The 25,661-nt window shown below is 40.9% G+C and overlaps 1 protein-coding gene across 1 annotated transcript in view; it reads right to left on the bottom strand.

The window, feature by feature from the left end:
- Positions 1–25,661, bottom strand: part of met (MET proto-oncogene, receptor tyrosine kinase) — a 70,136-nt gene that overhangs the window by 6,739 nt on the left and 37,736 nt on the right. Inside the window, exons 10-16 of the mRNA XM_026174709.1 lie at positions 24,990–25,089; positions 16,322–16,531; positions 13,960–14,109; positions 9,018–9,171; positions 8,361–8,495; positions 7,062–7,340; positions 4,495–4,575 (exon numbers count right to left, since the gene is read on the bottom strand). Coding sequence (XP_026030494.1) covers positions 4,495–4,575; positions 7,062–7,340; positions 8,361–8,495; positions 9,018–9,171; positions 13,960–14,109; positions 16,322–16,531; positions 24,990–25,089 — 1,109 coding nt within the window. The remainder of the gene's footprint in view (positions 1–4,494; positions 4,576–7,061; positions 7,341–8,360; positions 8,496–9,017; positions 9,172–13,959; positions 14,110–16,321; positions 16,532–24,989; positions 25,090–25,661) is intronic.

Here is a 25,661-nt window from a genome sequence, read left to right as displayed (position 1 = left end):
CCCTGTTATTGCTATGCACTGTAACAGGGGGGACACATGGTAACAGGGGGGACGTAAGATGATAGAAGTTTAGTTTTTGGGTTGATTGCAAGCAGAAAATAAAGGCCTTCTTCTTAAGAGATGACGTCAGTCGGATGACAACAGGACGAAAGCAAACTGTAACTCAAAAGAAAATAAAAAAACAGAAACGTTTGCTAACTGATTCACTGAAGAATCTGCACCATAAGTTTCTTTCAGAAACTGAGCATCAGGTCTCATATTCTTGTTTCTGCACCTTAAGACCATTTTGGGTTGTGGTGCCCACAGAAGCTAATCGTGAAACCTGTCAGTGCAGGACACATGAGAACTTACAGTTCATGGCCAATGCCCTGTACGTCCAAGGTCTGTCAGCAACAAAACACATTGAAGAGATGGTAGATGCAACAATGTGTGATGCTAAATCCAAAGTCTGTGCATACGGTGAGTGCAAAGACTGTTTCAGTACAACACACACACTCTTGAGACCTCCTAACAGCACAGAGATAGCCTTTACCAAGTGGTCTCTAGAAGAGAAATAAAAATTAAATGATGGAGAGGTATCTGGTAAAAAGTCAACAATTACAGTGAAGACAACTGTCATGACAACAGAGGATGCACTTGCAGGGGAATTTCATGACAGACTACTCAGATTTAGGCGGCACGTCTTTAATATCCGATGGCAGTATAGGGCCTACAGACAACTGAGAGAAAATTTGAGAAACGATGAATGTCTGCTACATGTAGATTTTAGTGAGAACTACTCCTGTAAGTATTCTCAAGAAGTACAAGCAGTCCACTTCGGAGGGTCACACCAGCAGGCAACCCTACATACTGGAGTACTGTACACTGCAGCTGAACAGTCACCAGTAACATTCTGCTCTATCTCACCTTCCAGGCGGCATGATCCCCCTGCGATATGGGCCCATCTTGACCCTGTGTTAGACATGATCAGAGAAAGATACCCTCTTATCAAACACCTCCATGTCTTCAGCGATGGTCCAGCTACACAATACAAACAAAAGGGCAACTTTTACCTGCTCTCAAAAGAGCCATTCAAAAAAGGGTTCAAAAACATCAGCTGGAACTTTTTTGAGGCCAGCCATGGAAAGGGGGCTCCAGATGGTATTGGAGCCACCCTTAAAAGGTCAGCTGACACAATTGTCCGCCATGGAGGAGATATCCCCAACGCAGAAGCTATGTTTCACAAGCTGAGACATGGGCACTTCAGTGGAACTTTTTTTTGTGGGAGAAGATGATGTTGAGAGGAAAGTAAAAGAAATTATTGATGGACCGACACTTGTGCCTGTCAAAGGAACCATGAAAATCCACCAAGTACTCAGTTTCTCTCCAGGAACAATAAAATACAGGGACATAACCTGCCTTTGCCAGGCAGACAAAGGTGTACTGGACTGTGAATGCTATGGCCTGAAGGAGATAAGCCTTAGTCAAGAGGCAAGTCCACATTGCACTGAGGGACCAACCCGGCCTGAGAACATCACAAAAGATCATATTGGTCAGTGGTGCATTATCAACTACGATGGTGAACCCTACCCAGGAATCATTCTGGAGGTTGAAGAGGATGTTAAAGTGAAATGCATGCACAAGAACGGGACCAACAAGTTCCACTGGCCAAGTCCATGTGAGGACATAACCTGGTATAGGGATGACCAGGTTGTGTGTCTGATGAAAGAACCAACACCTTTGAATAAGAGGTCAGTTCAGCTGGAGAGGAAAGTGTGGGATTTCCTTGAAAAAAACTGGAGTTGCTGGTCTGTTGCATAGGTAAAATGTGTGAGAAAAATGTTCATTATGTTGGGTGTACAGTGAAAATTTGCTTGTTTAATGTGGACATGTATCTACCTGTGTTGGTTGGACGGGCATGGTGAAGGTGTTCAAAGTTTCTTTAAGGTGGTATTTTTTGTCACTGATGTTATGTCCACCCTGTTACCTCCTGTCCACCCTGTTTCTCCTCTGTCCACCCTGTTACCTGTGTGTTTCTTTTGTTAATTAAATCAAATCAACAAACTTAATGCATGTCTCTTTGGTTATTGGGAGGGAATGAATCAGCAAAATTAAGTTACTTAAAAATGGAGCCAATTTTTTTTTTATATTCCCTTTGAATCTAAAAACAATCTTTTGAAATTACACTGTGTCTTAAAACTGAACCTGTCTTCTTTCAATATAATGCTTGTTTAAAATACTTCCTTGAAATTTTCTTGCAGATTTTAAAAAGGGACATTGTAGCTTTTAGAAAATGTAAATATTACTATAACTGTGTATTCAAAACAGTTATTAATAGAAAATTGAATGTCCTGTAACAGGGTGGACATTTGGCACGTCATGGGTAAAGACTTTGATTTTAAAAAATATTATAATATAATATCCTTAGCTGGACCAATACATTTTTCTTATAGGTTGAAAATCCCTCTTTTAGATGAAATGTTAAAATAATTCAAAATTTTGTATTTTTTGATGAAGAGTGATCACACTGAAATGGCACCGAATAGTAGGAATGACCCGAATACAGCCGTTCATCCCCACCCATCTTATGATCAACCCTTCTGTTTGAACTGGGCAGCCAATGAGAAGAAAGTTGGCTTAAGGGGAGAGGAGCTAAAATAGCTTATTTCACACTAAAAACATGAATTTAGTTGCTGCATCAAGGCCCAGAATAAAATAAAAAGATTAAGGGGCTGAATTGGCCCTCTTTAAATGTTTTCTTTGTTTATGAACATTTGACATTTGGAAACTGGCAGGAATGATAATTGTATGATAAGGTGCAACTCTCCTGTCATGATATCAGTGGGAAGCCCTTCCTTAGATACCTTTGGGGAAAGAGAATGCTGATAGAAACCCATCTAAGAAAACACCCTCCCTGAAGATTCACCCCAGACTTGACCCATTCCCATTTGCCAATTGCATCCCTGCTTCTGGTGTCTTGCACTTTAGCCCTGCTGACTTTGCTATAATCTAGTTAGAAATGGAAGCTCTTTAGCCTTCAGCTGAGGTTAGACCCCAAAGGCAGAAAGAGAAGACATTTGATTTCAGTTTTGATTCTCAAGTTTTTCTGTGAGGAGAATGTCTCTATTACATAAACTACTCGTGCTTGTCATAAAACATATTTGCCATTCAACTAGATATCATAGTAACAGCTACATTAGGATAAAGGAATCAGTTTAAGCTACTGACTGCAACAAAATTGAATTGCACGTTCACTACAATTGTCCTACCACCGAAAATTATCCTACTACCTCTTATCCTACCATCCTTGTGGTTTGTGTCCCCCAGCAGCTGCACAGGTCCTTTCCCCATATTGTTCCTGCATCAATCTCCCTTGCTGCAACTGACAGGTTACACGATTAGCCGGGACCCTAATGCTGTCCTCACTATCGAATGCTCATTCATCACCATCATTTCAAGCCTGAAAAGGATTCAGGCTTCTGATGAGATGAGATCTTTAATGCCATTGGGAGCGCGGTGATATCATACAATAAGTATGCAATATAATATAACTAGATGAATGATTGAATAACTGTAGCTGGATGCAAATCCGTTTTGACAACAACAGTGTCTTTAGTCTGTGTGTGCCGGGTGAAGGAGGGGTCATGATGCATTTTAACCAGGGAAGCCTCAGTTTGCACACACCTGACTCTTATTTATTAATTACATTTACTTGGAGTGAGATTTTCAGAGTGAGACACATGGTTATGCTCCTTGGAGCACTCCAATGGCATTTGTTTACATACTGTACATATTTTCTGAATTAGGCTCTTGAGGCCTAAATATTGGGTTAAAAGTCACAAAAGTGGTTGTCTTTTTACCTGGATAAAGCACTGTGGTAACTTTGAGTGAACCCATAAGCTGGTTGGGAGCAGGTTAAACTACTCTATCCAAACTCTGTGTCACATTGTCAGAGAGTGTATTAATTAGGTGATGCAGAAGATTGATCTGGAGTCCATCTGCTTCAAAATTTAACGTTGTGCATTCAGAGGTGTTCTTCTTGGTTGTAACGAGTGGTTATTTGAGTTACTGTTGCCTCAGCTTGAAGCAATCTGGCCATTCTTTTCTGACTTCTGACAACAAAATGACATTTTCCCCACCGCCCCATTGTTTCTTTTTTGGTTCATTCACTGAAAAGGTTGTGTAGTTGCTGATTACACATTTGCATTAATGAGCAGCAGAGGTATTCCCAATGAAGTGGTTTTGGTGTATATGTGTGTATTTGTATACAAGTTCATTGAAATGCAGGCACCTTATTCAAGCTTAAGGATAGCTGATAAAGAACATAGTAACGGTGAGGTGAGAAACAGTACCATTGGTTTAATAATTTAAAAAATGTGCAATTAAATATTTCACTTATCACTGTTGGAAAGAAAACACTATAGAAAGAAATAAAAAAACTGAAAGACCCTCCACCCGCCAAAAAACACCATAAAACCAAAGCTAACACATTGATGAAAAAAAACCTGTACTTACGGTTCAGGGACTTGACGGCACAGTGTAGCTTCTGCCCGTCTGGCTCAAGCAGCGTTCCGTGAAAAACACAGCCGAAATGGCCTGCAGGTTACAACACGACGTACAGCATTAGTCAGTCATCATCGGGGAAATGAAAACCTCGTGTTTAAACCTGTAAAGGACTAACAAATAGCACTTCTTTACCCCACACAAATGACAGTGATAAATGGGATGCAACACTTTCAGGTCCAATGACAATAGGATCCAGCTGTGATGGAGGCCACACCATTAGTGGTAATAGATCTGTTACCACTGTGCCATAAAACAATGATTTAATCACAAACTTGGCTAGAAAACAGTTAAGAGTTTGTTAAGGTCATGCTTCTATAATGGGTTACTGGAACCCTTGAGGCCCAAGCTGACATAAAATTTGACGATCCTACTTTTCACCGTGACTCAGAAACATAACAAAAGCATGAAGGTGAAATTTGGCGGTCCATCAAAGCAAACTGAGACAAGCAGATTCCAATTGCTTGCGCGCGTGTCTGTGAATGTAATTTAGGTCAGATATTCTGCTTCATGGCTTGATGTACTCATAGATTCAGTCGGTAAACCGCAGTTTCTAAATCTTACCCATAAATGGACACCCCCCACCCCAACTAAATTAGCCACTTAGCATTCATCGATCAATGAATATCATGGTTTAAATAAGCCTTTGTCTCGAAAGAATGATTTTAGCCATGTGCACCCTTTTAATCGGCCTCACAGCAGTACCAGGAATAACAAACATGTCTGTCCTCTGCATACATACAAAAATGAAATTTTGGTGCAACAGCATCGAGGTGATTTGATTGATCCATGGAGAAAAAAAAAAGAAGAAATAGCCTCTCTCGTGTGTTTCACACTCGAAACAGCAAATTCACCATCACACTAAACCTTAGACCTCCAAGTAACTCAGTATTCATTAGTACCCCGTATAAGCTCATAACCAGTGCCAAACCCGCTTGAGTTATTATACATTTTATTGAATTATAACTCTGCTTTAAGACATGAAGGCCTGCCCCAGACGGGGAGGGGTGCAGGAATTAAATAAGCGCGGCGTGCTTCTATCACGTCCTTGCAGATGGCTGGTGTTGGATTTCAACTCTCAACAATGGATCCTGGGAATACTAGCTGTGAACAAATCATCCTACGCCACTTTGAAAAACTCCAGCCACCAAATCCAGACTTCAGGGGATAATTCAGCCAAGGGGGCAGAGGGCTGTTGTGGGTGACACGGAGGGGTTTGGGTCTTTTTCTCCTCTTGAAACTGAATTTGATCTGCGACTGTGAGCCGCCTACTTAAATGTCACCATGTGAAGTGATTTTGTGTCTGCATGTCAGGGTTGCGGTTTGATAATGCAGGCAATTAAAACCTTTGTGGGTAACTTTAACTTTTGTATAGCTTAACATAAATCCTAAATATATTCTTGCGTTACAACAACCACAATCTTGAAAATTGCTCATAATTTTTTTACAGTATTATTTCTCTATTTCAGAAAAACAGGTTTAAGTTACACATGTGTATAGAAATGTTGAGATTGGTGAATGCTAAATGGACTGTGATGTCTATACGCTGATGGAACATAAAGGTAAATAAACACATCTCAATAGAAGACAACCTTGAACCTTACTAAAAAAGTATACATAGATGCAATAGAGTGAATGTTTTATAACAGAGCTAATTGGAGAGTGGTGTAATGGTGCAGTGGTTAGCACTCTCACAGCAAAAGGCTTCTGTGTCTGGACCTAAAAGTAAAGTAAAGTAATGAAACGTAATGTAGAGCTGAGTATATATATAACATAATGGAACTTAGCTAAATGGAACATAGCCTATTGTAACGTACCGTGGCGTAATGTAATGTAGCATAACGTAACATAGCGTAGCATAATGGATGTAACATAACAAAATGTAAATCCAAAACTGTTCAGTTCTTGTTACGACTGACAAAAACAAGTCAATCTCCACAAACTTCCTGTTAAAAGAACCACATAATACAAATTTAGATTGTGTTACTTTGGCTGTGTTCATCTTGTATATATCTGGGTGTTAATTTGTGACCGACCACAAAGGCATAGCAAATGGATTGATTTTTATGCCTCGAGTCCAGATACTTTTTTATTTTCTCTATAAATGCAAACTGACACTGGACCAAGACTGCGAGATTATAAACACTGGCGCTGTTTTGAGGTCAATTTAATCACCCTTGTATTGTGTATATTATATATAGTGTGCACTATTTCATCAGAGTGCACAATTTAGGCATGCTGTACAACACTAACAACAGTTCATTTTGATTTCAGGTTAGTGCTTTTGGTGAGTACTTAATTATCACTGCATTTTTGAATGGTCACAATGATAATGGATGCTCATTTCCAGCTGCGGAAAACAGCTGAAATGAATCAATCTATCATTATTTTTCATTTCCTTGCATCAATGCAAGGAAAGGAACACATCCTTTATGTGTTCATTAAAAGATTTGACACAGCAGTTTGCACTAGATCTTCATACACAACAGTTTCTACACAATGAAATGTTTGCTTCTCACCTCTGCCGATGACCTGGTTGAGATGGAGAAGCAGCCGCTCCCTGGCGATCACCACGTGCTGCACTTCAGTCAGTAGGTCTGGGTGGAGGCAGGATGGGTCGATGTGGACCGGCGCCATTAGCAGGGGTGATACCAAATCGCCATCCATCCCCATTCCCATCCCCAGACCCATCCCTATCCCACCTCCTAAGGCACCCAGTCTGGGAGACAGCAGTTCCCCATTGCCCCCATAAATAGGAGGAGCTGCTCGGCATGTCTCGGGCCTGTCGGTGCCCTGATCTGGAGAAGCAAGGGACATGGTAGGGTCAGAGGTCAGTGACTGTATCAGCAGTGCCTCGAGATGTCAAATTGCAATATATGATCAGAGAAGGATGGCTATGAAGGCAGAAAGAAACTTAACACTGTAATTGAGGTCGACAGAGGAGGAAAAACAAAGGTTTTCTTCAATGATTATAGTAGAAGGAAAATGAATTCCAAACTACCCACATTTTATTTAAAAGCCAGAACAAAAAACAGCCAAACGGAGTGGACACAGCTGTTAAGCTCAGCTACTGATCCTACAACCAAACCTCCTCCTACAACCTGTCCCTGCGGGCAAGCTTTAGTTCATTAGTAAGTCTATCTTCTTAGATTTTAAGCCTTTCAAGTCACATTTTAGCAGCTGGAAAATAACTTTGACCATGACACTAAATATCATGATACAAGCCTCTCACAGCCTGAGGATGCAAACTGAGAGAACAAAAAACACAGTTTTAGAACCACAGTTTTGCCTGATGGTCAACAACTCTACAATCATCCACCAATTGTGTTGGCTGTGTGTTAGAAACAGGCCATGGTGACAGATTAAGAAAATGATAATTGCTTAAAATTAATGTGTTTGGAATGGTAATCTGTATCATGATAATACTTTTAAATTATTTGATTTTTATAGATAATAACTAATCAAATCAAATGCATTATCAAAGAATCAATCACAAACCAACAGAGAGATGACATAGCTCTTTAGAGCTCTTTAGTCTTTTTATTTCGGGAGATTTGACACAAATGGTTAATTACCTGTCTGTTTCTAGTGCTACAAAGAAAGCGTTTCTGCGGAGCAATAAAATGCTTCCTTGAAATGGACAAAAGTGCTTAATTCATCAAGGCAAGGGTTGTTAATTCACAGCATGTACAGTAAGGCATGCATGGCTAGCATTAGCGTTTAGCCCCACGGTGAGGGAAGCAGAGTAGATAGGAGGGAGAAAGGTGGAGTAGGAGAAGAGGTTGACAGGTGGGGAGGGGCTTATCTGGTTGACGTACCCTCCAGCAGGGTTGTTCTATAGTCGACTGACTCGTGGGAGACCATTTCGTTAGTGGGGCTGACACTCCTCGCGTTAGCCAGCCTGTCCAGATGCTGGATGTGACCCCGGCCATCATACCACACCTCAGACAGATCTAGAGACAAAGGGCAACGGGATGTAGAAAATGTAATGGAAAATTCAGTGGAATGGAAGGACGAGGAAGGACAGAAGGAGAGTAAAGATGGGTGTGTGGGGGTGGGTGGACAGGAGGGAGGTAGAGACGAATTACTGAGAAAGGCGAAGCATTTCCACCAGTGCGCCCCTCAGACAAACTTTTAAACGTCAAACCGACCAGGCAAAATGAAACCCAGCAGACACACATGCACACAGGTTAGAAGAAACACACTGAAGTTCATTTGCAATTATGTATTATATATGCAAATTATTAACACTTTTCTTAAATCATTGGTGAGCTGCTGCAATCTAATCAAACATTTTCAAGGAAAATGGCATTCTGGTCATTTAATAAACTGTCTGGATATGTGAGTACATGTCATAATTAAAATAACATTTTGGAGCAGATAACATTAAAAATAATGGTGTTATGGTGATATCAAATGGCTCTAAGCCTCAAAACCCAGAGTGTCGTGGGCTCTGTGACCCTCTTTGGTCTTACCATCAATGTGTTTGTTCTTCTTCCACATCAGCAGCGATCCCAGCAGCAGCAACAGCAAGCTGACGCACACGCAGCCCACAACGAGGCCCGTGTAGTCCTGCTCTTGTGCCAGCGTCACCTTGCCAAGATGTCTGATGGAGTCTGCCTGACGCCACTGAAAATGGTTCATGGGATAAACAATATGATCAAACTGTCACTCACTAGAGGCCCCACTTTGTGCACTTTGTTTACTTTAAACAGTTTACACTTAATTAATTTAAAACTTTCTAATAAATATTACTTTCAGTATGACAATTAAAGTAGACATTTTTTCTCAAACAGTTACATGCTGGAAGAACGATGTAGCAGTGTTGGTGAGCAGCAGTGTTACCACTGTAAGTGTAATCGAGTTCCTGACATTTCAAATTGGAGACAGGGCTCATTATGCATAGTTTTTGTATGAATACAGCCTTTCTCACCATGTCTCAAGTTATCTTCCTGAAATAGCCTTGCAGCCCTTGCTCTATTGACAAATAGTTTTGCATTTATGTCATCATAAGAAGCAGGCATGTGTTTTCTCTTGTGTTGGCTCTGCTCTTTACTCTTTTGGGGTTTATTAACACACCTGACCATGAGGTTGACGAGCATTTTAAACGATAATTAAGTACCACTGGGTTGACTGATTTCCTGTACACGTTTTCACAGTTCTAGCAATTGCTTGAGGTAGCACCTCATTGTTCTGTGTTTCTACGACAAAGTGGGACCATTTAGGTCTTCGAAGGATGCTTTTACTGTATTTCTTAGTATAAAAGAAACGTTAAATGACCTGGGAGTGCTGTGATTACTTGAGCTGTAAGTGATACACTTCTTCAGAGTAACAACCTAACAAAAGATGAAAAAACTCATGACCTCTGCAGCCCAACACTGCTGGTGTGTGTGGACTGGAAACCACTGAAGAATCTGCTTCTAAATGTTAAACATGATCCCTCATCTTAAGCTTATTACAAATTAACTTTCCTACAGCTGCATAGGGTCATTTTTCTAATACTTATAGACTGCACTATGGTGTCTGTAGGAAGAAGCTTGAATAATAATGACTATCATAGCAGACATGATACATATGCAATGTCATGCATGCATATATGGCCATGCATGCCACAAAAGCTTTTAAAAACGTGAAGCTGGCACTCAGTCATACACACACACACACACACACACACACACACACACACACACACACACACACACACACACACACACACACACACACACAGTCTGTTGCCACAGTCTGCAGCCAGATTACATCAGTGATATTGCTTCTGCCATTATTAGGTTCTGTGGAAATGAGGTTTCCACTGCTGCTTGCTGCTGCAGATGGGATGATGTGTGTGTGTGTTTGTGAGTGTGCGTGCCTGTCTGTCTGTGTGTGTAAATGAGACTGTCTGGACATGTCTGAAGGTAGGGGATATATGAATGCGAATATGTGTAAGTGTGTGTGTATGTGTGCGTGTGTTGCTGTCTGAAGGCTTGTGGCGCTAAAGGATATTGGCTGACCCTCCCCTGAGATAAAAGCTTTCCTCTGAAGTCCAGTTCACAAGTCAACAGTGATGAGCTAGATAGCTTTCGGTCTGGAGGCGAGTGGATGTTATCTCTAAGGATGACATGAAGAGGTCTATAGCTCAGCAAATTATATTAGTTTGCATCACAAGAGCGGGCATTTCTAAATCTACTATGATGATTGAAGGGCTGTTGGCTACAACGAAAAACACTCAAATTCTGGAGAAACAAATAATTGAGTTGTACTTTCTAAAATCTGTCGAGTAAGAACCTTAATGTGCCATATGATCATGGTGTGATATATGTTACTTTTATATCGAACAACATCACTTTTACGACACTTTGCAGTGTTGCAGGTTCATTTTCCAGCTAAAAATAGAAACTAAATATCTGCAAAATAATTCTGGACAGATTGTGGTCAGGTGTATACTGTTTTCTTTAACAATCCTGCATGTCAGGATAAAAACCAAACCTTGAAGTCCAAAGAACTACATGAGAAATTGCAGTTGAAATTGAAGGACAACAGTCATCAGGCAGTTGCATAAAACTCTAATAGGACTGTTCATCATCCAGCCAATACCACCACTGTAATGAAGCATGGGGATAGTAGCATCATGCTATAGGTTGATTCTCAACAGCACAAGCAGGGAGACAGGTCAGACGTGAGGGAAGGATGAATGCGGCCAAATAAAGAGAGATCATACGACTTGAAACTGTGGCCATGACAACACTGGAGTACCTTATCCAGACTTATGCCACAGAACATTTGTTGAAAGACATGATGTGACAGACTGATAGAGTTCAAGTCCAAACACAGTTGTGCAAAGCCTGCAGACTTACCCAAGAACATGCCAAAGGAGCCTCAAAAATGTATCAATTAAGAATCTGATATTTAAAAATGCAACATTTTTAATATGACCAAAACTCAGTGAGCACACTGGAGTGTATAGTAGGAGCAGAAGTGACCTCAGTGCTGATGTATATTCAAGTGACAAGACAGCTGGTGTTTGAGGCTGTTCACTCAACACTGAGCTGTTTTTTATTAGGGACTGCATTAGAGCAGACTTATTGAAGTTTCCTGTAAATGATCTGGAACACTGAAGGAATGTAGCGTTTCCCATGAGTCCTCCCAGCAGACAATGGACTAATGGCAAAATGGTGTGGTTAAAGCCAACTGATGGCTTCTACAGCGATGCTAATTTTCATTTTATAATTTCTGTTATTACTGCTACTACTAATAAATAATAATAATGATAATAAATGATATAAAAACAACTTAAACCTGAGTTAATTGGTATTAAAACAAAATGTAATGAAATGTAAATAAAATACTAATGGAAACAAAAAAAAAGCTGCACATAATCTCTCCATCTTTCATCAGAATATATTACTGCTCTGTGGCGAGTCACCCTCGTTTCCTTCAGAAGCAGGTGCTGTTATATGATATGATACCTTTTATTGCTGAAATTCCTCCTGTGAGCCCAATAATACAAACAGAGGGGAGCTTTCATAAAAATGCACCACAAGTGGTTTTATGGGCTTTTGTTGTATCAAATCTATTCACCTCAGAATAGCTTTTAGAATTGTTTCATCATCCTCGGGCATTTGTGCAGGTAGAATCAGGGTTATGACTAGGGATGGGGATCGTTTAGGTTTTATCTGATACCGGTGCCAAATCGGTACTTTTGAAACGGTGCCGGTGCTCAAACGGTGCTCAAACGGTGCTCAAAGAATGGAGAACACAAAATTGGTCCAAAAACCTCTCATGTTCAGCTGTTTTTTGTAAAAAGATAACAATGTTAGCCTTTTCTGCAGCTATGGGGCATATATGGTATCACTCTTGGCTGGAAGCAGTGCTTAAACAATGGAAAAAAACACAAACTTTGTCCAAAAACCTCTCATGTTTAACTGTTTTCCACTTTTTCTTTGGTCATTTTTGCCTTTTTAGCCAGGGTGAAGGGAGTATCTGCCATCAAACAAGAGGACAGCCGCATGTAGCTATGATGGTGTTTGCTAGTTCACCTTACATGCATTAATGTAATAACGTGGTTAGCCTACTCAACGTAAATTAGCTACTCACGCAGAGAAGAACGGCTGCTGCTGCCACCATCATCCGTCATCATTTCTGCTACACTGGCAGGGCTAGGGGCCAGGACTCTCCTCTTCGTGTTTTTGGGGGATGTTGCATAACAGGCAACCCACCCGCAGTAGATGTGCTCGGTGTGAGGTCTCGCAGCAAGCTATCAAATACGGCGCATTTCTCGGCTTTTAAAAAAAACGCTATGCATCGCCAGGTGTTTCATCGGATTTGAGGTGTTACCTCCTTTGACAGTATCACAGTATCAGCTTAAAGCACTTGTTGCAGGCTGCTGAGTTTGCATATTTTGCTATGAAGTACAGCCAGACTTTTGACCGCTTCGCCTTGGACATTTTTAATCTGTAGCTCTGCTCTAACAGAACGTACGTACCTGGCCCCGCCTACTATCCTCGGAAACGTAAAATGATTGGCTAGAATCTAAAGTGTATCACAGCTCAGGAAAAAAAAGCACCGAAATAAAGCACCGAAATGTGCGCTGCTTTTCGGTCTGGTTACTACCGTTTATGTCAGAACCGGTGCCATCATGGCACCGCCCATCCCTAGTTATGACCAGTAAGTAGCTGGTTTGTTACAACCAACATACTTCTTTATCTCTGGCCAATATTTCACTGGATGAGTGAGACAGGTCACGGCACCGTGCATTGTCTTTAAGGAAATGAATACAGACTGAAACATTTAGCTTGCTATTACTAGCAAGGGGGGGTTATGTGTAAGTCTGGTGTGTGGATGCATGTTTGTGTTGAACTCAGTGAAAAAAGGGTTTTATTAACTGAGGTGTTAACTGACTGTTGGACACTTTGAGTGGAGGTATAGAGATGTGCTGCCAGTGTACTTATACATGGTGTGGTTTCTCTACTTTTCTGCACTTGTGTCTAAATTTTTAATTCTAGGATTTTTGTAGGTTCATCCATCCATCCATCCTCGAGCCTATCCCAGCTGTCATAGGGTGAGAGGCGAGGTACACCCTGGACAGATCGCCAGTCTGTCGCAGGGCTAACACACAACCATTCATGCTCACATTCACTCACGCATTCACACCTATGGGCAATTTGGATTAATCAATTAACCTATCCCCACAAACTGCATGTCTCGCATGCATGTTTTGTAGGTTTTAGGGACTAATGTGTAAGTGTTTATTTTTTGTTTTTTGACCATCGAAAAAACGAAAATCTGGCACATAGGGCTGGTAATAAACAGAATATAAATATCATTTTTATTGTTTTTATTCAAACTAAAACTTGATTCCATATTTGTGAAGCCATAACAACATCAGTCTCTTAGTGCCTGTGTAGTGCACATTTTTCTCACCTCCACCTGCAGCTCCTTGGCTGTGGCAACCTGTAGCTCAGTGGGTACGATGCACTGCAGAGTGTTTCCGACTAGAGTCAGACTCTCACAGCTGTGGTTGGAAACGGTGAGGACCTGACACTTCATTGCTTCCCTGTCCATCCGATCGCCCTGCAGTAGGGAGAACAGGGTTGGAAAGAGAGAAAAGAAGGATTAAGGAGGGAGCGAGAATAGGAAAAAGAAATGACATTTAAGATCAAAATTTTCCAAAGGTTGGTCAACTTGAAGATTGAAGTAGGACTCAACAACATTGCACCATACTTTAATACTAAGATAAAGGTTTACATATTTAATTAGCATTAATCAGTTCTAGTAACTTAATTTTACAGTTCTCTTGTGCAGTTGCAGAACTAATTCTCTTGCCTGGAGCCAAATTTCAGAGGCAAATTCATGGCTTTTTTTGAGGGCATACTGGAATTTGTAAGCAGAAGGCACCGAAACCAGAGGAAAGCATGCCAAAGCAAATGAGGTGCATCCTTCTTCTTCACAAAGTTAATGATGACTCATAGTGATTTAAACCAGTGAACACAAACTGGACATCTTATTGGAGCTGATGAGATTAAGACAGAGCAACTGTCTAGGGTTCTAGCTGCGTGAACCCTAGTGGGATGACAACAAACACCCCACTGAGATGTGACTGGAGGCACACGCAGCTGCTCACCACGTGAGTGTGAGTGCGTTTAACTGAGTTAGTGAGCATGTGCTCTTTGACGGAAAGCTGTGAGAAAATATTAGCGCTTAATTGGCTCTTCTGGCTCCACTCATTTCCTACTCTAGGATTCTGTTGTTCCTGCGTCTTCTCTGCTCGTTCTTGTGATTTCACATCTCTCTTCCCCTCTCCCTCTGGCTCACACACAGACATAAACACACTTGTTTGAGTGCAACAGAAGGCAATAAAGAGAATGATCACATTCCTTGCGTGACAGCTTGGGATTTTCCAATTTGATACAGAGTGGTAGCTCACACCTGTTCCTGCACTCACACACTTTCCCTCTTATGCAAACACACACACACACACACACACACACACACACACACACACACACACACACACACACACACACACACACACACACACACACGCTTGCAATTACGTTGCTCACAAAGACAATACATGTTTATCCAAAACACTTCTAATGCTGTGTCTCCTCCCCATAGCGTGACTATATTATAGACACTGCAAAGAGGGGTTAAAGTTGTTAAAAACAACAGCACAGTACCATTCCCTCTAAATAAACTGTCGCAATGAAAATTAGAAGTGATCAGGATAGTGATAAGAGCCTGGCCACGAGCCAAAGCCAACAGCCCGGTTCCTTCACATGCTTCACACTAGTGCTGTCAGTCAAAGGTAAATATTCCTTTATTTGGCTGTTATTTGCAGCCATTTGAGGCTACAGTTATCAGATGGTGCTAAATGAGCCCAGCATCTGCCTCTTTCATTGAGGCCACTGTGAAGTAGGGTTATCAGATGGCGTTAAATGCGGTCTGTTTCAGTGCAATGACTGGTACCACCTCCCCGTGGGTAAAAATGGGAGGTTTGTCTGGGCTGAACGGGGGATATATGTTGGGGTGTTGGTGGATTTAGCATCAGGGGCAAGGTCATGTCTGGGAAAAAAGTGAAAGAAGAAGAAGAAAAGAAAAAAAGAAAGCAGCCAGGGTCCCATGCAAGAAGTTCAGCACAGCTGCCATAATCCATCAACAACATAAAAAAAGGGACAAGGGGAGAAATATGTATTTCATTGTGTTCCTACAACAGACTCGGGGGACTGTGGTGTTCAAAAAGCAGCATTAATATGTCAAAAGCTTTGCCCTCAGCAGCAACAACAATGCAAGTCAATAGAGAGCATGCACAGAGAGGTATAACAGTGGAGGAGGGATGGGGATGTTGGTGTGGAGGATGGAAATGATGGGAAACTGACTCTGCATCCTGTTTTTCTTTCAGTATTGTTTCCTTCCCCACTTGACCTGGACCATGGGGGGCTTTACGTGTGAATGCGTGTGAGCACTGGAAGGTAAAGCGCAGGAACTATGGGGTGTGAACTTCCACCTGTCTCAAACTTGTCAATCTAACTTGTGAACTTAACAATACAGAATAGAATACAAACACTAATGATTTGTTCTGTTTTTGTTCTATTTTTCTTCTGCACCTTTGTCTTGCTCTTGTCAAGCGAGCAAAGCATTTCTTGAACTTGAAACTGAAATTTGTTGCAGCACATAGGAAGAGATTTTCTTAGCTATGGACTGTAGCCGGGTCATTTTTCACTGAACACTGCATTGAAAGTTCATAATGTTAAAAGTTGGTTTATTGTGCAAATCTCCTCACTTTGAGCTCCACTATGCTCTTGTTGTCCTTAGAAGTGAGCTTAGGGTCCTGGAATAGCGGGTCCTCCACATAGATCATATCCAACTGCTTAGTTGAATAGCCGTCCAGGACAAATGACACCCTGGTGATGACCGGCGGCTGCATGCCCAGTTTGACCAGAGAGGGTGTTGTGCACTGGATGGAAGTCTGATTTTCACCATACACACAGCTCTGGTGGAAAGACAGGTGGGACAATAGACAGATAAAAATGCATTAGACCACTGTGGAAATGCAGACACCTTTCAAGATCATTTTAGTTCATTGAAAAAACAGAACAAAACCAAAACCATAGCAAACTACTCAGGTACTCTGGGGAAAAAACACTTTCCTTGTTAAACTCCAGGGTGTTTCTTTTATTAAGAAGCTTACAAGCTCTGATGTAAGGTTGCAAGGAATTAAGATAATAATGTCTGGGTGATCAGAGACACATGTTCACAAATAAAGGAATCCAAGTTATTTGTAGACACTATATCAAAATATATCTTACTTTTTCCAGATTTATGTACTATTTCTTTTCTCTGTATCTGACTACAGAAGAACCATTCAAATGATCCAATTTAGATTTATGGAAATCTATTCTCAGCTTCTTGTTGTGACTTAAAACAGTGTAAAAAAGAAAAAAAGGGCCATTCAAAAATAGTCCAAACTGCATAAAACCAACTCCCTTTCTTGACTGCTCGCTCTAAGCTTAACCTTTAATGATACATAAAGAGCAGCAACCATTAAAAAACCACAACAAATTGATTTTTGGCACCTCTCTGACCCAGTCTTTAAAATTACAGACACACATCTGCACGCATGCAACTCTTCAACTACTCTTGATACTTGGTACTGGGTTAAGCTCTTGATTCAGTCACTCTGTAGAGCAACGATGTAATAATTCTTCATTTGGGAGCTTCTCTTACACTCAACACATTACATGGGACTGTGCCTGCTGTCAGCCACTGCTGTGTTTACACGTGTAGCCTAGGGGCACAACAGAGTTTTATCCTTTGTTGGATTCCACCCACATAGGCCTCACAGCTTTTGTGCTCGCTAAGGCCCCCAGTGAGAGACAGACAGCTTGGAAAATAGAAAACAGCCCTTTGAGGTGTGGCAGTTTCATGTTGTTTAACATTAATAAAGGTATCCAACAGGGATTGAGACACTGAGGCTGACATCTCCAGGCAGAGATCTAAACACGATGTGGTTGACTTAAGGTCTAAAGCTGGACTTTGTGTCTTTGTATATCCATATGATGTTGCACGGTGTGCTTATATAAGGGAAACATGAAATGTTAGAGTGCCACAGACTCACGTAAGGGAAATCCACTGCAAAGACAGTACGACAGAGGTCAGCACTAACCTACTACTATGCTGAACATCTGCATGTTGGTTTCTGTACATATCACTGCAATTGCAATACTAATCTGAAAGTTTTTCACATGCCTTCACATTTAAGCTAATAATGATTACACAATGATTTGCTAACTTATCTTCTCCCTGTAACCATGCTGTTTTATTTTTTGGACTAAAAGAGACAACACTGGATTTAGGTTTATGTCCAGACTCCGGTACAGAGGTCAAGCTTAGAGAATAAAAGAAAGGGTTTAGCCATTACACAAAGCAAATACCCATGCAAGTGACAGAAAGCCGTTAGAAAGTGTGATGGCATTATATGCTTCCATGTAGGTGCTCACAGAACAAACCATATTTGCTTGTCTGTGTGCTGAAAGATCAATGTTGATATTTGCTCTTTGGTAATGATAGACTGTGTTTATCTTCTGGGTTACAAAAGTAGATGTGTCCTTGAGAGCAGGAGTGGGAGGTGGAAAAACACCTGCTGTGCAGGCACACGGATGTTTTTGTGAGTCTTTACTGTCATTTAATGAAGTTCTTTAGGGACACAGAGACGCACCACAGAGATTTTTAACTTCTATTTATACAGGAAGTGAAACTCTTGAAATAAAGAATCTCTCTTGTGACAGTGTCCAGGGCCAAAATGGGGAGGATATGCCATGGATGGTTTTTAGTTGCTCTAAAGCAATAGTGCAATTTTCCCCCCCCTGAAAAACAAAGAAGCATATTTAACATCCTTTGTATTTTCAGCCTTGAATGCCAGTTATGTGACACTTAAAGAGACATGTCAATAATCATTGAATAATCACTGAGTAATAGCATAACAAAGAACAGGTAGACCACAACAGCCAAATGAAGACTAAAATTCAGCAGCACACGTCTGTTCCACGACTGCCATGCTTTTCTGACTGAATGAGATGAGGAGAGCAGTAACAGCATAGAATAGAGCTGATTTAAATCAGCATGAGATGGGTTGCAAAGCAGCTTGCAGATGCACAGTCTTATGATAATGGATCATGTGCCATGTTGTTTATATGTTTGGCTCCTCCCATTACAGCTAGGGTGTGTGTGTCTTTTTCACTCCATCCTCCAAAGTGTGTGTTTGTGTTGCTTGAGACAGATGAAGACTGCTGACTGACTGATTTGAATAAGTGCCAGAGGCTGGATTGGATGATTGTATGGATAGACACCTTACCCCTGGTCTTCTCTGCACCTAACCAACAGCCAGCCAGCTGCTAGTAATTTTAAGTATCTGTGTGAGAATACTGGACTAAAACCTTAAATGAATACTGCAAACAGTTCACAATTATTTCAGTGGCTCCCAGTTAATAAACAGTAGGCTGGGTTCCCTATACTGTAAGCAACAGGGAAACCTGAATCAGCTCCAAGTGCACTTTAAATGGGACCTATTATCATTTTACTTTATTTCTGTCTGTGTCTAGCAGTAATGTAGCAATGCAGAGCCATAAAATGTCAATGATATTTTGCAATCTGAAATTATTACGTGTGAAAAAACCAATGGTGATGTGAAATAGACAGGTCCGGAGATTTTTTCTTTTTAAACTTTAAGGCAAACAATTGAAGCAACTGCCAATGAGAGCAGGATACTGGTGATTAGCATATCACCTGGTAGTACATACATTAGAGGGTTATCTATGCAACTGGAACCTGGAATAACTGCTAGTGACAAACCGTCATCTTCAACGCAATGGTAGATGAGTGACTCACTCCCTGTGTGGACTGTTTTTTCTTATCTCTAATGATCTTGGCTACAAGATGGTGGCGTGCACGGACGCAGCGGCTCACTGCTCTTCACGTTTTGTGGGTTTTTTTAATCTATCAGTGAAAGCAATCATCTCCATGGGTGTGGGCAAAGAAATCGCCATGCACCCGCTATTCAAATCATTTGTTCTCAAGGAGCAAATAATCAGAAGAACTATAGAATAGGCCCCTTTACACTTTAATATTTTCAGTGTATTTTCTTCACAATGGGAGATCTGAATTCTTAAGACTATGACTTGAGAATAAAGAACCAGCGTTTTTCATGGGGTTAGACCAGTTGGGAAACAATGTATTATGGAGTCAGTATAGTTTGTTATATGTAAAATCACTTGGCAGACTGGCTGAAATCTGACTTCTAACATACTGATTGATATCTGCCTCCCTGGAGAGGTGCTCTGACTGCAGGAACAGCAGTATTGTTGAAGTGTGGCTGAAACTTCCTCACACATTTGCCAATCTGATTCCCTGGTGAGTCGCCCAAATGGACACATACAAACACATGCAGAGGAAATGTTCATCTGCAAATGCTTAAACGCAGACATAAAGTGCACAAACACAATCAAAACACAAAAAGCAAACATAAAGTGTGTGTTAGTGTGTGAGGGTAGCTCCCAGGTCTCATAACAAAAGCAATCCAATGCGCCTCTCTCGTTTACATATCAATAAGGAGCGGACAGAATAGGACGAAGGGCAAACCCCCTCCTCCTTGCCTCCCATGGGTGCAGTGAAAGGAAAAATATCCTGTGAATTAGTGGAAACTGCAGTCAGATTCATTGTTTGGTTGATGTCTCCTCTTATTTAAGGAGAGAAGGTGACGGGCTTTAAGTTGGGAGCAGCTGTGAATACAATTGCTGGGCAAGCTGGACAGCAAGTGAGCCAAGAGGTTTACTGTGGGGTGATGAGAGAACCAGCGATCCCAAAAACCTCTGCTGTCCCCGAAGGATCATTAGTGTAACAGCCTGTGAAAAAGCCAAGTCATAACGGAGCTCCCACGTACAAAAGTGCTTGTCACATCAAGAGTGATTTATACCGGAGCTGCTTCCTACCACACTGCGTTGTGCGGTCATACACTTTGGGTTTAAAGACTTCACTTCAGCTGCATCTTTGCTCAGCTTTTTAGTGTCAGTTTTATTATTTCTTATTTTGCCTTTTATATAATGCATTTTGCACCCCCCTAAGACACTCTGTCTTTTTATATATGCTCTTACTTATCTCTTTTCAGTTGCTGAGCTGGACTACACTACATTAAATATGTTTATCTATAATATAATGAACTCTTTGCAAGAGTACTTTATGGGTTATCAAATAAACATAAGTTTATTTGAAATCCTCAAAATCAGGTTTTGGAACTGTTTGATATGTTTTAACCCACAGATTGACATATCTGGCATTAATTACCTGTTTATTGTTGACAACAACTGTTTTTTCTTGATAAATGGCTGGTACCACTTTTATCTTACGGCCTCATATTTTAGCAACAGCGCAGGTCTAACAGGAACAAATACTTTCAGACACCTACCAGCTGTGGGGGGCCATGGGAAAGTAAAGAAACTCTGTGAGGCATTCAGGTGTCAGCTGGAAGGATTATTTCCTCCAGGATGAGATAGGAAGAGGCGTCTGACACGAAACAAGCCAATCTGTGAATTCAGGCAACAGGTGTCTGGCTGTGGTGAAGCCTCCAGTTAAACCAAACTATCTGTGATGGTGCAGTACAGCAAAGCAGTCCTGGCATCATGAACTCCACTCCCCGAGCTTTGTGTTAGGAGCAATGTGAAAATTCACAGATGACATTTTGCTGGGTTTTTTTGTGTGTATATGTAGCCTCCTTTGACTTTGTGACCATGCCAGCTTTTCACGATGGAGCATAAAAGAAATCTCTTTGATGTTTGTGGGAAAGCTGAGATTGGCTGAGACTGGGCTTTACTGGAGATCTAAAGGCCAGATATCAAGTCAACACTGGCTGTTTTTTTATGCTCTGGCTCTAGCTGAGACCCCTAAATCTCTGCTGTTGGTTTCTCAGTAGGTCTTGGTTTTTTTCTACAACCTGTTTTAGTGTGAAGATCTCAGGGCTGAAGATCTCATCTGATTGGATGGCAGGTTTTCATTCTTTAACAGCTTCTCGGACACTAAGCTGATCACATGAACACAGTTCTAGAGTCATGACACGCCGGCTCACATTACTCTTGGCGATAGAAACTTCTGTGTTGTCCATTTGTGAACGATCCGTGCAATGAGACACAATGAGACTTACAATGAGACACTTATACTGTCCTTTCCTAGGCTATGGCTTAACCCATCCCGTTTACTGGAAAGAATTTAACAGGCGACAGCTGGAGCCCTATGGGGCATGATCCCTTCCTAAATCATTAGTAATAATAGCCCTTTTTATACAAGCATTTCACTTCATGCTTTCTCTTGCCCTTTCCAGGAAAGCCTGAAATTCGTCTTTGCTATTCTTTGGTCTGTTATTCCGGTTCAAAATGAACGATAATCTCTGAGGTCGAAGGTTCACTTAAACATGCCTTCAGTCATCTTAGACACACACACTGTCACAAAATGTGTTAATACCTTTAAAGTGAACTAGACCATGACCAACCGCATATAAGCTTCCATTACCGTAGGACCAGGTGACACATAAAAAACCCCTTTAAAAAGCAAAATGGCCCTACACATCCCATAAAACTACAGATGAAATTACAGCAGTCACATTTGGCTGTAACAATTTGCTACAAACTGAAACTGATGACTGCATTTTTCAAAACTGTAATTCAGCAATGTTTGTTTTTTGATGTGCACGTGAAGTAAAACGTGATTTAATTAACTAAACAGAGATGTGGCATCACCCACTGGTCAGTCAAAAATCTACACCCCTGCTAACTGTTCACACAGGGTAGAAAATTAAAAAAGCAAAGCAATGTGTCGACAAGAGAACAGAGAATGTCAGTGTAACTCAAAAGGCAAAATAACATGAAGTAGGCAAATCTTGGCACGTGAAGTGGACAGATTGTCTTTTTTTCCCCTCATACTGGATGCTAGAGAAACACTAATGAAGAAAGAAAAATAATAAAGGAATTAAAAAACCAAGAAAAAACCTACTGTCTCTCAGAGGAACTCAGTGGAAGTTCGCCAACAAAATACGCAGTGATAACAGCTACACTGGGAGGTCCGTCTACTTGATGGATGAAGTAGGAATAGGAACTAGTAATTTTGGATCATCAGGCTAATTTCAGAGTTGCATCTGCTCATGCTGTTGGTGTGTAATGAAGCCTGAGCTCCCTTGAGACCCATCAAGTGATGACCTGAACGCAGGTCAATGACCAGAGAAAGGGAAAATGAAAGATGAGACAGTGCAGACTGTGTGTGCGTGTGTGTTTTTAAAAGTGTGACAGAAAAACAAAGACAGATAAAAGGATATTCTGCCACTAAGATTTGAAATGGAGGTCTTATTCCATTAGAGTAGGTGTTTTGTTCAGGTATTCGTGTGTATTTAGCAAGCTTATTATTATCTCCTGACTGAACCTGCAGGAGCGTTTCAGGATAACAGATAACATCATTACACTTCTTGCCCTTAAACCGCCTCCCTAAAGCAAACAACACACAAAGAGACAGGGCACACATTCCCTGTGTGAAAGGACCTGTTTGTTTGTTTTGAACCACCAGAAAAACACGCCACGTTTAGTCTCAAAGAACATTTGCTAGAACCATTTTCCAACCGATTATGCAATTGGAGAAGTTACAGGAAAGTAAGAGCAACAGTTTCTGTTTAGTTTCAGCTGGCAGGACAAGAAGAGGTTAAACTTACTTAATTTACTTTCTCTCTTAAAGGAGAAAAAATGGTATCATTTTAACAGCAACTGCAATGAAACCCAAGCCGTGAGACTGTTATCCAAGTGCACTATGAGAGTGGATCAGAGGATCAGTAAGTTCACATCGTCGGAAACCACGCTGGGTAGTTTATGCGGTCAGCACTGTTACTTCAGACAGGACTGAATTATTCTGGCTGCAACATGAAAACTTTGCTAAGACAGCAAAACACTCGCCAAGAAGTTTTTTTCCCTTTCTCTCGCCTGTGCTTTACATTGAAGATCTTCATCTTTTTGCTGGGAAGTGAAGCAAAACTGTCCATCCCATTCAGTAACATCATCCATAAAAACACTCTGACTTACAATGTGAAATAGTTTGAATGTCATTTTGCAGTGAACCACAGTGTAACTGCACTGGCACTTCGGTGAGATGTCCTAAATGAAATTATATAATCTCAGCTGCACACATTGTGGACAAAGTCATTTTAATAACCTGTAGCGTAATGCATGGATAGCGTAATGTCTGCATGGGTAAGTCAGAGCAGTCACAACAATGTAGAGGGTAAGTGGATAGCCACATTTCACTTTCTGATGATGACATTTACTTGGACCCAGGCAGACCCTCAAATACTCTCAAATGCAGGAAGTATAACACTAAGGCCATGTGGACTGGTAGAAAAAAAGTGCATTTAACCTTAATGATTACATTGTACAGCTTCCCTCTGTTCAAATATGATCCTCTTGTTCAGGTGATATAATATATGAGCTATAAAATGTCATTTATCAAGAGTCTAATGGGCCGGATTAGTCAGTAGAAATGTCACTGTAACTCAAACCAGTCCCTTGCCTTTGACTTATGACCTGGATGACATTTTATATACATTTAACAACTTCTTAAGGCTTTTATAATTGAGATACATCAATTTTAGCAATTTTAAAGGGCCACAGACAGCGTGGTGAAAGACGTGTGTGGAGGTCTTGTATAATTTAAAACACCTCCAGGCTTTCACTGTAAAGTGGTGCGTGTGTGTACGTGTATGTGTGTGTGTATCACTTTCGTGCAATAAGTGGAATAAAACCTGACGGAGGTGAGGTGAGCCAGAGCATCCTAAAGGCTTTGCTTCTGCTACTGTGCATGAGTCAGAGGTTGCAGCTGGATCCTGCAGATCAGACTGTGGATTTTCCATTTCCTTTCTTCTCATGTCTGTCTGAAACTTTAGCTTTTTACTATTGTGGAGAAATCTTTTTTTCTTCTAAGAGGTTTGTGGAAGCGTGGGTATGCATAATGGCAATACCATGCATGTGATAGTGAGGCACTGGAATGTTTATTTTTCTCCATTTCGCCTGCTGCTGTTCATCATGTGATTTAATGCGGCCCAGGATATGAGAAGCCTCAAGACCTAAACTCAGAAACGTAAATTAGGAACCAAAAGGTTTACATGACATATTCATGTTTACATTTTCATGATTTTTTGAAAAAACCACATAGCTTTAAACAGTGGCTTTTTTCTATTATGTTGAATTGACGTTTGAACTGATGTACAAAAACAAGGAAGGAGAGGTGGCCATCTCCAAAGTATCATCATCTCTAGACTGTATTTTTCAAACCAGTGGAAAACCAAATTTCAAACTTGCATTTCTTCATCTACTTAAATATAGATTCACTGACAACTCTCATTTTAATGTTTAAATCCGAATTGTACTTACCACATGGAAGGTCTCAGTATTCTGACCAATGGAGACAAGCATCATGGGTTGAAGGCCGGACTTGAGGAAAAAACCGTGAGCCGACACTGTGCAGCCTCCGCTACAGTGAGGTGGGAGAGAAAGGATATTAGCATTAGCATCAGAAGGGGAAACAGTAGAATCCTACAGGGAGTGACCAGCTGTTAGCGTTAGCAGTTTAGCCACTCATCACCTCCCACTCATTTCCTACTGCTGTAAAAACTAAAGCATTAATCGGCAGTCGAAACGCCAACTCACTCTTTCGTACTTCATCTTGGGTCAAGAAATATATGTCTCAGCTTATATTCAGAGGAAATTTGCTGAGACTGCAAACTGATATCCAAAATAAATACAATTCCACTTACAAAAAAAGGTGGGATGCTCGGTAAAATTTAAATAATAACAGGATGCATTGATTTACAAATCCCAAACATATTTTATTCACAATAGAAGATAGAAAAGGAGAAAACGTGAGAGGAATGTTTTACCATTTCTGTCAGATTGAGGATTCTAGCTGTCCTGTGTTTGCTTTGTTGTACTTTTTGTTTTATTAATTCTCCAAATGTTTTCAGTAGGGGAAGGGTTTGGACTGCAGGTAGACTGTTTCCATACCCATACTCTTCTGCTATGAAGCCATACTGTTCAAATAGATGC

Source organism: Astatotilapia calliptera, chromosome 7 (genome assembly GCF_900246225.1).
Source record: "Astatotilapia calliptera chromosome 7, fAstCal1.2, whole genome shotgun sequence".
In the NCBI taxonomy this organism is placed as follows: domain Eukaryota; kingdom Metazoa; phylum Chordata; class Actinopteri; order Cichliformes; family Cichlidae; genus Astatotilapia; species Astatotilapia calliptera.
Note: the sequence above shows the minus strand (reverse complement) of the source record. Positions and strands in the feature narration are given on the sequence as shown.